The sequence below is a fragment of the Lemur catta genome, chromosome 4, assembly GCF_020740605.2.
Source record: "Lemur catta isolate mLemCat1 chromosome 4, mLemCat1.pri, whole genome shotgun sequence".
Taxonomy (NCBI): domain Eukaryota; kingdom Metazoa; phylum Chordata; class Mammalia; order Primates; family Lemuridae; genus Lemur; species Lemur catta.
In genome coordinates, this window is record NC_059131.1 from 351,619 (window position 1) to 364,617 (window position 12,999).

The window sequence follows — 12,999 nt, forward strand, 5'->3', positions numbered from 1 at the left end:
AGGGAGCCAAGAGGAAAACACATACTCCCTGTAGGGACCTACCTGAAAAACTGTGGGTTGAGATTTATATACTGATACGGAGTATTTGTTACAACCACAATTGTATTTTTTTTTTTCACTCCAAGGAATGGGATCTTGTAATAAAGTGAGATTTATCACTGGTAATGTAGCTTCAGTGCCAATAAGAACTTGTGTTTTTACCCATTTAAATTAATTTCAATTTCCCCTGAAGTCTTAGTGAGGAGAAAAGTTACATTTGATTTCCGTGGAGCATCCCTATTCTTTTTCTCTGGCTTGTTGCTGTTCTTTCTATTTTAATTTTTGACAATTCCTTTTAAAATGTCCAGTTTTTTTGCATTAATTGTGAAGCAAGGGATTGGGTCAATTTGGGAACATTTGGCTGTTTAAGGACTACAAATCGGTTTAACAACTGTTTTAGTTGTAAACTCATAATCTTATTGCTTTTTCTTTCTATTTAATTTTTCTTTCTTTCTTCCCTTTGGTGAGGGTATGGGGCATTTGATCAGTGAAATTCACTAGATTATGAGTCTGAGAGGTGACCAGCCTGGGGCATCAGCTCTATCACAATCAACAATCATTTCTCTAATCCTTTTGTAAGGTTTACATTAGGAGAGTGTCATGGTGGTGGTTAGCATGACTTTCTTCTTGTAGACGTCAATATTGTTTAAACATTTTTTCCAACTCTTTCATAATATGACATTACAAGTTCATCAACATTTTTTTGACATTGTTGTATTTTGGTCCAGTCACTAACTGTTCTTTGGAAAACTCAGGGGTGGCGGCGAGTCAGGTTTTGGCCGTGCTGGGGGCTCGTTCGGGACCTGCTTCGGGAAATTCATGGACGGCCTCTGGAGCCTGTCTCCAGTTTTCTCCCATCCAGTCCTTGCTTTACGTTCTGACACTAACATGTAATCACTTAACACAAACCAGAGAGTCCTGGTCGTCGTCAGAATGTTCAGTCACGTTCTCCGGCAGCTCGGGCCGAGCAGGAGCCGGGCTCTGAGCTCCAATCCTGGCCGAGACGGAGGGACCAAGGTGAGCTCCTCTGCCAGACACAGGGGTCCCCAAACGGTGCCAGAGCAGCAGCAGCAGCAGCAGCAGCAGCAGGAGGAGGAGGAAGGGAGCTAAATCTGGATGAGGAAATTCTGACAAAAGAAAAGAAGGAGCTGAAGGGGCAAGAAATGTTGGGGTCTTTTCAGCTCCAAAATCGTTTTAGACAATCCTTTGTTTTCCTCTCACAAAGAAATAACTATCAGAACCTCTTTTAGAAGCTTCTAAGTATCACTGAAAATAGCTCTTCCGGTTACCTTGTTACAATTTGTAGCTGGCTTTTTCTAACTGAGCAGATGCACAAACCAGTTTAGGCACTTGAGAGGTGCCCATCTTGGCCATCGTACCCAGGGGTCATTTCAAGTTACGTGAGATCATTTTTCTAAATAATTGCACAAAAAGGCACTGTTTCATCAAACATGAATCCAGCTGGTGAATCTCTCTTTAAAGAGGAAAGCTCAGTTTTAGAAGTTTGATTGCCTATAATCTAGACTTTCCTTTTGAATGACCAAAAAGACCTGGGGGGGGTGTTCAGTGTCCAGTGTCCTGCTTGCGGAAACAAAGCCTCACGGCGTCACCTGGGCATCGGCTCTCTTCTTCCCTGTGTCTCGGTGGTGCCAGCTCTTCCGAAGTGTGGTCGAGGCACGAGGTGATCGGCCGTCATGTGTGCCCAGCAAGGCTCCCGTGTGTTCCTCCTGAGGGGTCCCTCTGAGATCCTCTCACCTGGCGAGGGGCAAGTGCCAACACTGCCCAGGCCTTCGCTGACTGAAGTGCCTTTTGGCAGGAAGGAATCGTGCCTCTCCTCTTGGAATGTCACCCTCGTGGAGAGCCCTTTTACATTTTGGTCACTCAAGAAGAAAGCTTAGGTTTCATCAGAATCTGGTCAGTTTTTAAAATTACAACCTGTTAGCTTAAGCCACATTCACTTCCTTTCAAAGAGAAGCTGTTTTCGCCCTGACCAAAATTTCAAACAAGAAAAGATTATAAAAACTTTTAGGATCGATTCCAAAATAAAACTCCCCATTGATTCTGACAAGGCCACATGAGGAAGAGTCATGCGGTACCAAGGCTCTTGTTGTCAGCAAAGTGACAGGGATCCCTGGAGGTCTACTTGGGGTCCCTTCATGGTCACCAAAATGTCAACCTTAAGTAATGAGATTCAGAATATATGGTTAAGCATAGAGTCTGTTCGCGTGCAGGCCTGTTGTGAATGTTCCATGGATATTTGATATTAACAGGCAGTTTAGTTTCAGTGCAGTCTCAGATCAGTTGGATTCACCATACTATGCTTATATAGAATGTGTAGTCATGCTCTGTGTCCACTTGGTCTGTACTGAGAGAGGTGGGTTCATCTCTCCATTTACATTTTTATTTTGTCTATTTCTATTTTTATCTAATATGGTTTAGCTTGATAAATATTTGTTTGTGAACAGGCCCATTGATTGGCATAAGCATATGTCTTCATTTTAAATTCATTAAAATTAACATCATGATAAGATGTTCCCTTGTCAATCTTGGCAGTCAGGCCCCTCCCCTCAACCCCTGGTCCCTGGCAAATATTGTTCTGCTTTCTATTGTGATAATTTCGCCTTTCGAAGAATCTTACAGAGGTGGATTCATACAGTGTCTGACTTCTGACACTAAGCAAAGGCCCTTTGAGATGCATTCATGCATTGCACGTATTAGTAGTCGGTTCCTTATTGCTGAGTGGTATTCCTGGTGTGGATAGAGCACAATTTATTTTTACCCATTCAACAGATAATGAAACATTTAAGTTTGGGGCCATTATGAATAAACCTACTATGGACATCTTACGAGACTTTATGTGAACATATATTGTTATTTCTCCTGAATAAATCCCCAGGGATGAAATCTCTGGGCCACATCGTAAAGGTATGTTTAACTTCATGTTAAGTTAAATTGCCACATTGTTTCCCAAAGCCGTTGTATGATTTTGCATCCCGGCAGCACTGCATGGCAATCCCAGTTGCTCCGTATCCTCACCAACACTTGGAACTGTCCATTATGTTAGTTTTAGCCATTCTGGAGGTCAGTTTTCATTTGCTCTACTGAAGTGTTAAACATTTTTTCCTGTCCTTATTTGGCATCCATATATTTTCAGTGGTGAAATCAGTGAAATCTTTTGTCCATTTTTCAACTGGATTGTTTCATACCTTATTTTATTGAGTTGTAAATTTCTACCTTTTGGATTTTTCTTTGTGGTTTTTAGCAGTTTTATAATGATGTGCATGTGTGTGGCTTTCTTTGTGTTTATTCTGCTTGGAGTTCATAGTAATTCTTAAGTCTGTAGTTTGATGTCTTCTTAAAGTTGTGCAATATTCTCATTCTCTCTTCACATATTGTTTCTACCAGATTTTATCCTCATTTTTGACCGGAACCTTCATTATTCATTTGCTCACGCTTTCCACCTTATCCCGTGTGTGTCCTTGGTCTTTCTTGCATTTGCAAACCTTCCCGCTCTCTATGCCTCGGTCTGAACATGTTTCTGACCTGCCTTCAATTCAATGATTCTTTCTTTTGTTGTGTCTATATTATTGTTAAATCCATTTACTGTTGCTTTGGTTTACTTTTTCAGTTCCAAATTTTCTATTTGGTTCTCTCTTATAGTGTCAACTTTCTGCTGAAATTCTCCACTTTTTATTTTAATTTCTTGAATGTATAAAGCATGCTTTGTTTATGATAACTCCATTGCCAATGAATGAATTCATTGCATCACTTTTTTAAGTCTAAAAGTTTAAATTTTGTAAGTTTAAAAGCATGCAAAGGCCAGTTGAGGTGGCTCATGCCTGTAATCCTAGCACTTGGGAGGCCGAGGCAGGTGGATCGTTTGAGCTCAGGAGTTCGAAACCAGCCTGAGCAAGACCAAGACCCTGTCTCTACTAAAAAATAGAAAGAAATTAGCTGGACAACTAAAAGTATATAGAAAAAACTAGCTGGGCATGGTGGTGCATGCCTGTAGTTCCAGCTACTTGGGAGGCTGAGGCAGGAGGATGGCTTGAGCCCAGAAGTTAGAGGTTGCTGTGAGCTAGGCTGACGCCACAGCACTCTAGCCAGGGTGACAGAGTGGGACTCTGCATCAAAAAAAAAAAAGCATGTAAGACAATACTACAGAGTGCTTAGGGGCACATACATATGTAATAAAAACATAAATATATGGAATTAATAAACAGCAAATTCAGGATGACATTGCCTTTGGGTTAGAAGGAGGTAATTGGAAATGGTTTGGGAAGGAGGACACGCTATCTTTTAGTTCTTGCAGGTGACTGTAGTGTGGGCCTTTATTCCCCTATTTCCATGCCTGAAGAACTGTACAACAATAAAAAGGCTACTGCGTGTGTGTCTGAGGTGAGGCCCTGAGGACTGAGCAGCGGGACGAGGTGAATGGGAGGTGTGATTTCGAGGCTGGAGCATGCAGGCCGCGCTGGGGCCGAGCGGACGGTGGCACCCGTGGTGCGGGGTGACAGGCAGGACAAGTGGTTGGGTCAGGGAGGTGTTTCAACGGCAACAGAAATCACTGGTGGATTTGACACAGGGTGTGGGACAGAAAGAAGGGCCAAGGACAGCTCCAAAGTCATCCTGGGGCCTAAGAGGAGGGGTGGACGCTCCATTTGCTGTGGGAGGCGCAGGCAGGGGAGGAAGGCAGAGTCCGGGGGCCGAGATGTGTCCAGACAGAGCTGTCGGGTGCACGGCTGGGCGCGGCCAGAGGTGAGCAGTCCAGAGTGGAGGTGGCTTCTACCCTGCGGAGGAGGAGGAGGACCTATGCCTACCTTTCAAAAAGAAAATAAGAAAAACAAAACTGAGATACTAACTTCGTAAGTATTTTTAAAATTTATTTAGGGAAAACTCAATCACGTCGCCATAGGTTGATCCTGCTTATGAAACGCACAAACACAGCCCCACAGGGAAGAGTCTGTAGATGCCGCTGACTCTCAATGCGTAGTGGGCGAACATCTTTGTCTTTGCTTCTACCATAAATGAATACACGTAATTTTTGAAGGTGTGAAGATAATATTTAAGGATTCATATTGTGGTTCATTCCCACAACTCTCTATATAATGCAATACGCTATTTAAGCTGATTTCTTTTCTCTAGTCACTTTGCAAATAGAACGTACAGACTGACATTCATGGCACAGCCCCCGAGATTCTCAAATTAGTTACCAGAGCCACAGCCAGATCAACGTTTAGTGACGTCTGAAAATGAAGACAAACCATGTAAATGTAAACACGACCATGTAAATTGTAGGATATTAACTATTAAGTAGTATATGTGCTAAAAATTAGTAAAAACTATCTACAGATATGAAAACTAACAGTTTGCATACAGAAAAACAATCTTTTACATACTGGATTGAAAGTTTGTAGGAGTATTTTTAAACTCATATTAAACATTGCTTAGCTGGATAGTAAATGCTGTCAGCGTAGAAATAATTTTTTTGTAATTCTCAGAGAAGAAAGTGGCACAAACTTTAATTCATGGTTACATAGTTGGCTGGAAAAATGCCAGTTTGACCTCGAAGCTTTCCTTCCCACCAGTCAAAATGCGAGTCTGTCTTTGACGTGACTGTGATTCTGTCTCCAGCTTGAAAACTCAAATCCCCTGGCTGTTGTCCCTCGAACGAGTAGAGTGCCGTCACCTCTATCGGTGGATTTGAACTGCCTAAAACAGACAGACAAAAATTGAAGTTAGTCATGACTTTCAGGGGAAAAGTTGGGAGTGTGTAGATGTAAGTCAACAACTTAGTGTTTGGTGCCCTGAAGGCCGGGAGAACAGCAGAACCCAGGCCACGTGTCTGTGCGATTTTCATCACATTATTAAACTTAACAGTTTTCCTCTTTGGAAAGAGCCAGCATTTGGCAATAACGTTTCCCAAATCCATGTAAGTTAGAACTGCACGTTACTATGCACCTGTGTATTTGGCAAATGTTTACGGTTATAATTGTTTGAATTTTGAATAATCTATAAGATACTATTATTTATTTACATTTATTACATTTATAAATGTGAATTATTTATTTACATTTTTTCCATTTTAATGGACTAGTCACTGGTATGGTCTGAACGTTTCCCCCCAGTTCATATGTTGAGATCCGCACCCCGGGGAAACGGTGTTGGGAGGTGGGGCTCTGGGAGGTGCTGAGGTCACGACAGCTCCCTCCTGAGCCGTGGGCGGGCTCCGTGCCCTCACAGACGAGGCGAGACGCTGCCATCCCTGCGGTGGAAACTGAGCCCTCTGCACCCTGAGTCTCCCGCACCTGCATCTTGCACTTCCAGCCTCCAGGGCTGAGACTAAGCTTATGCTGGTTTTCAGCCTCCCAGTCTACGGCGTTTTGCTGTAGCAGCTCAGGTGGACCAAGGCGGCCGTGACGGCTGCCGTGAGTCACAGACGTCACAGAGAAAGTGACGTCTGTGCTCACGACTGTGTCATAAAAGAGCCAACTTAGAAACCAAGCTCTTTCGCCCCTGGCCCCGAGGGTTCCACCTCAGGCATATTTTGCTGTTTCACCCTGGGACCCACGTCTGTTTTCGTTTCTGTGCGTAATTTGACCCATTCTCTCAGTATCAGAGACGAAGCTGAAATCGGCACATTGAGAAGCTTGTGCACACGTTCGACAGGTGTTTCCACACAGTGTGTGTGGCCTGGTGTATTGGGTCAGGAAGAAAATAGTTTGAGAGTTGAGTGGTTAACATGAATAAAGGACATTAAATATCATAAACTGTGAAACATCACAAAATATGAAGAAATGAACACTTCCTGTGCACTTAGCTACATGGAGTGTGATTCTTCTATGATTCATAAATTTTGTGCAAAAATCAGGCAATTAGATCTTAAACGCATCTAAGCAGAGATATACAGAAAACATCAACAACCAAACTCTAGAACCAGTACCTTTTTGAACCCATAATACTATAATAAACATAATAAAATTGAACTTGGACAGTTAGTGAGAAATAAAAATAGTCAATACTTTAATTAAACCACATTAAAACACGGAATTTGTAGCTCACACAAGATGGTGCTACAGTTCTTTCTATAAAGTACGTAACGTCTAGTTCTCTGGGTTCTCCTAAAGAAATAATCCTAATAATAGCCAATATAATTACCCTAGAGATATTACTGGTGTAACTAGTTTTTTCTATGATACAAAGAATTTCTGCATATTTTTATATTTTATACTATATTTACTTTTAGTCTATCAATGTTAAAAAAAAAGGTTAAGGCCGGGTGCGGTGGCTCATGCCTGTAATCTTAGCACTCTGGGAGGCCGAGGTGGGTGGATCGCTTGAGCTCAGGAGTTCGAGACCAGCCTGAGCAAGAGCGAGACCCCATCTCTACTAAAAATAGAAAGAAGTTAGCCAGACAACTAAAAATATATAGAAAAAATTAGCCGGGCATGGTGGCCCATTCCTGTAGTCCCAGCTACTCGGGAGGCTGAGGCAGGAGGATCACTTGAGCCCAGGAGTTTGAGGTTGCTGTGAGCTAGGCTGACGCCACGGCACTCCAGCCCAGGCAACAGAGTGAGACTCTGTCTCAGGAAAAAAAAAAACAAATAAGAGAGCAAAAGTATAGCATTTTTTAAATGAAATACTTTTCAAAAAAATGTGGCTATCCTATAAATCAAAGAAGTGCTAAGAGAGTTTCCCAACTTGTCAGATCTATTAGAAAGTTTGTGATTATAAGATAGATATGAATCATTTTTAACATATAGATTTTTTTATTTACCAACTCTCTCATGATAGCTGGGAAGTTCAGGATAGAGCTTATGTTCATTTCTGTTACCTGCAAAAAAAGGGGGGGAGATTAAGGAAATTTAATGTAGATTATATAAAATACACAAAAAAGCCAAAGCCTGCCCTTGCTAAGCAAATATTTTAAATTGCTGTAATTGATAGGATTATCATTATTTAATCATGCTTTAAATCAAGAGGTATGCTTGAATAAACCCACAAGATACGCCTAGTATAGGCAGATGGGAAACAGCCCATACCTGTAACTCACCACCTTCTAGGCACACACGCATGGGAAATACAAAAACATGTCTTTCCTGAAGTAATCATAAAATACCTGAATAAAAAAGCCTATAGCCCCCAAGGCAATGATTATGTTCTTTTTATTCCTTGCATAACCCCTAAAATGGTTTTCACACAGCGTACATTCATGTTGTTGCATATTTTCAAATTGACACCTAAAATTATTCGAGGTAAGCTTAAATAGTTGTAAGGGGAGTACTTTTAATATACTTTACATATCAATTATTTAAATTAAACTATCATAGTTCTCTTTTTTGGATAAAAGAATCTAAATACCTACCAGAAACCTACTGTCACTCATTAAGGAAGACCAACAAGCCGTTTTTAATAGTCATAAATTATGTAGTATTTATTTTTAATCTTCAAGTCATACTTTCATTCCATTTGTTCAAAAGATTTTACAGTAATGTATTACTATATATATATTTATAATAATTATTATTATTTTTTGAGACAGAGTCTCACTCTGTCACCAGGGCTAGAGTGCTGTGGTGTCTTCATAGCTCACAGCAACCTCAAACTCCTGGGCTCAAGGGATCCTCCTGCCTCAGCCCCCCAGCTCAAGACCAGCCTGGGCAAGAGTGAAACCCCATCTCTGCAAAAATTAGAAAAATTAGCCGGGCATGGTGGCCCATTCCTGTAGTCTCAGCTACTCGGGAGGCTGAGGCAAGAGGATCACTTGAGCCCAGGAGTTTGAGGTTGCTGTGAGCTAGGCTGACGCCATGGCACTCTAGCCCAGGCAACAGAGTGAGACTGTCTCAAAAAAAAAAATTTTTTTTAAATTTTATGTAAGAATAAGGCTCTACTAAATAATTTCTTGTGGATTGAGTTATTATAATCATTAGCAGCCAATTGATCAAAATCTTAAATATATTATGAATTTGTTAGGTTACTAACCAGAAAAGTAGAATTTTATTTGAAATGCATCTCAATAGATGGATGAGACTTTTAAAAATTAGTGCAGGTACACAGGATATTTCTTAATGCTAGGGTGACATAGGTTCAACATCAAATTCTATTTTAGCATTATTTTTTATAGATATAGGTATTAAGAAATCTGGCTCTTACGAAAAACTAGAAAGGGCTAGAAGGAGGCATTTTACAGCAATGTAACTGAATTCTTTTATAGGCCTTCTGAGATACAGGCCATAAAAATCATACTTATCTATCAGCAAAGTAATATAATAAAGTAATATTTATTGTAAGATTATAAAAGCTATTGCTGTGGTTGGAATGTCCCCTCCAAAACTCATGTTGGAATTTAATTGAGTTGTGACAGTGTTGAGAGGTGGGATCAGGCCATGGGGGCCCCGCCCTGGGGAATGGGTTGATGGTGTCATGGAGGGAGTGGGCAGGTGACTGTCCCAGAGAAAAGGGTGAGTGTGGCCCAACTTCCTCTCTCTGTCTGAGCTGTGAGCTTCCCGGCCACGTGGCGCCTTCCGCCACCCTGTGGGTCAGCAGGAAGCAGGTGCAGCCCCCGCCGCCCCCACTCTCAGATTTCCCAGCCTCTAGACCTGGGAGCCAAATAAATCTCTTTTCCTTATAAATTACCCACACTGTGGTATTCTGTTATAGCAGCAGAAAACAGACCGAGAAAATTACTATAAATTAGTATAAGTTTTTGTTTTGATAATAGGTAGCTACATGATTTTTAAAATAATACATAATGACAATATTAATTATAATTCTCATTATAAATTCAGATGAAAATTCCATTGGGTCCTTCTTCAGTTTTTTTGAAACCAAAGAAACAGAAATCACCTGATTTGTGAAAGGATTTGCCCCTCCTGAGAAACATTCACTACCTACACCACGTCCACATCCACACTGCAAGTTGGATCACGTTCTCACACTTGGGAGTCAGTGCAGCACAGTCGGAGTCAGGGTGGTTTGGGGTTTGCTTTTCTCTTTCAAGTACAGAAAGAATGTGGACAGCAGGCGGGGACAGGATAACAGCCTGCACGGTACCCTCTGGCTGGACGGGCTTTAAGAAAGGACTCCTCATGGAAGTCGTAGCTCTTCCATTACCTGGGCCCGTGTGCCCTTTGGCAGCTCTGTGTCCCCCTAGGGATTGGTGACACCAGTTTAAAGTCCATTGGCCTAATAAGTTCATGAATATGAGAATACAGAAATAAACATTGGTGGGGCACCATATACATTCCTCTCCATAACACGCCCCACCATATATATTCCCCACCATCAATGAAGCCCATTTATAGGAACCACACTTGCATTTATATAAAATTACATTTATATATGAGGATATGTAAAAAAATTAAAAGCAAAGATTTAGTTTTTTAATAAAAAAGAGATCAAATTTAAAATAAAAGGTTAAAAATAGATACCAGTTTTAAATTTTCCTTTTCTTGATGAAAAAGCAATGTTCAAAACGAGATACGTCACATGAGGGAGCGTGTTCGTGAGACTGTGTCTGAGGAAAGCTGAGTTTGCGCCAGGCCAGCATGACTGGCCAGGACAGTCGTGACCGTGCAAGACGGGAGGGTTCGTGCAGCTCCACGCGGAAGGATCTGGGTGGAACAGACACCCGGGGTCACACGCACAGGGGGCCTGTTTGCAGGACGCGAGCTGGAGGGGGTCAAATCTGAGCTTTTCCATTGTTAAGGAAAAGGAATTCCTAAGGTGAGGCAACAGTAGTTTTTTAATCCACACTGATAAGGAACTGATAATAAAAAGACTGGGATTTTCATATATGCACAGGACTTTTATATATACATCACACAGATATCTCATCTCTTTGTGAGAAAATTTAAGCAACCTTATATATTTTAAAACCTACACGTGGGTCAAATTTTATATAACCACTCAGATCTAAGGTAAAAATAGATTTAGTGCTCACATCTCATTACTCACTGGAAACATGAGTATGAGCAAATTCATCATCTGAGCATGAATCAGCAACAGACTCCCCGTCTTGGGAGAGGGTGCCGCGTCCCAGGAGAACAGGAGACAGACTGAGGTACGGGAGGTGGGTGGGTAACAAGGAAGAATAGGTCTGTTCCTGGGAATCTTCCGGGAGGCTGACCTCAGACAAGGTGAAGGCAGAGCCCCAAGTCGACACGAGGGGCCGAACATCGCGGGAGGAGGCTGAGGACGAGCCTCCTGCCTTCTGCAGGGCTTTTGTGTTTGCTCTACTCCCCTCAAGACCTACCTATGCTTCCTTCCACTAACAGCAGTTATTTCCCACACGCACTGTCCCCTCCTACACTGAGAGTTCTCTAACAGCGGGGTCTGAGTTAGAGTCGCCTCTGTGCTCCCCAAAGCCAAGCATAGGGCCTCTCGGAGAGCAGGTGTCCCTGCAGGGAAGATCGCCCACTTTGACGGATTTCTACTTACTGGTAACCTCGACAAAGAAAAACAGAATTCTAAGAGTGACTGTCATAAAAATGAATGCTAGAAAGAGAGGTAAAGACCAAAATCAGGTGCTTTATAAGTTTCATCTAGTTTTAAAACAACCTTCTGAAATCCTGAGCTCACAGGAATATGTGGCAAAATCAATATTCAGAATTGTAAATCTATGGGTATGCAAGGAAAACAAGCTTATTTTGTTCACATTTCAAATCAGTGGGATAACAGTCTTTGGAAGAAATGACACAGAAAATAAATAAGAAAAATTTTAAAGGTAAATCTCTGTAGAGGATGAGAACAGAAGTGTTCACAAATTATACCAATGAGAATTTGTCTTACGTATTTAGTAGATGCTAAGCATTTCTTTTTTCTCCATTAAATACCTATTAGTTCTTCTATTTGACTCTAAAGTTTAACAATGTATCTTGATTTCTTAACAATAATATTTAATAATTAATCATAATTATATTTGAATTGCAATAACAGTACTTACTTGGAGAGCCAGAGTTCAGCTGGACTGGTCCAGGGCAAAGCTGTGGTCTCGATGCTGGTTTTGGAGGTTCTTCTTTAGCCTGCGGGGAACAAAAGTAAATGCACATAATTCTAAAACTGTTTTCACTTAGACACAGATAACACTTCTCCCTGCTAATGAGTTTATGTGGCAAATTTTACCCCATGCACTTATTAGCGAGGTACCGTAAAAGCTCACGTGTCCTCCTGTGGCCCATGTACAGCTAAAGTGGATGACAGGATTCAGATGTGCCCAGGTGTGCTCTTCTCACAAACAAAACTCTATGCTGGGCTTTCGTTCTGTATGTAGCGGCCAAGCCAACCCTGAAAGGGGGCTGTGAGCCGGATGGGCAACGGACACAAAACCCTCGGCACTTCCAGGCCTGACAGACAGCAGTGCTCAGTATTGCAGCTGTCGTTGGTGTTATTAATTGATGTCACAAAGTGCCATCCTTGGAGAAAAGCAGTCATGGAAAACAGACTGGTTTTCCTTGAAATTTGTACAGGTGAAATGCCAAGGTGTGCGACATCTCACGAGAACATTACGTGAATGAAATGACACAGGAGCTTAGCAGGGAAGCAGCCCAGCACCAAGGACAGAACGCCCTGCACAGAGCAGGCTCCGGCTGCCGAGGGACGCACAGCCCAGCGTTACCGAGGACTTCCGCTGCTCCCTGGCCGCCCTCCTCGCGTTGACGCGCTGTCCTTCCTTTTCATACTTTTCAGTAAAGGAATCGAGGATTTCATAGAGATCTTCTGCTTGAGCAGGTCGTGGTATGTCTCCAAATAAAATGTCATAAGCTCGAATATCTTGACAATAAAATCTAATAAATACAAAATTAGAAGCATGTCTTCAGTATACACAGATCTTTTCTAGAGTTACATATATACACGTGTGTATATAGTACTGCATCTGTACCACTTTCTCAGCACTGGCTGCAGGCAATAGCCCCTGTCTAACTCTTACGTTTACTCCCCAAGCTAACCTCTGGCGGCAAC

The 12,999-nt window shown here is 41.9% G+C and overlaps 1 protein-coding gene across 1 annotated transcript in view; it reads right to left on the bottom strand.

The window, feature by feature from the left end:
• Window positions 1–5,544: 5,544 nt before the first annotated feature.
• SH3YL1 (SH3 and SYLF domain containing 1) overlaps window positions 5,545–12,999 on the bottom strand; it is a 31,419-nt gene continuing 23,964 nt past the window's right edge. The window contains exons 7-10 of the mRNA XM_045548950.1: window positions 12,656–12,824; window positions 11,984–12,062; window positions 7,817–7,873; window positions 5,545–5,751 (exon numbers count right to left, since the gene is read on the bottom strand). Of these exons, the coding sequence (XP_045404906.1) occupies window positions 5,561–5,751; window positions 7,817–7,873; window positions 11,984–12,062; window positions 12,656–12,824 (496 nt within the window). The 3' untranslated portion in view covers window positions 5,545–5,560. The remainder of the gene's footprint in view (window positions 5,752–7,816; window positions 7,874–11,983; window positions 12,063–12,655; window positions 12,825–12,999) is intronic.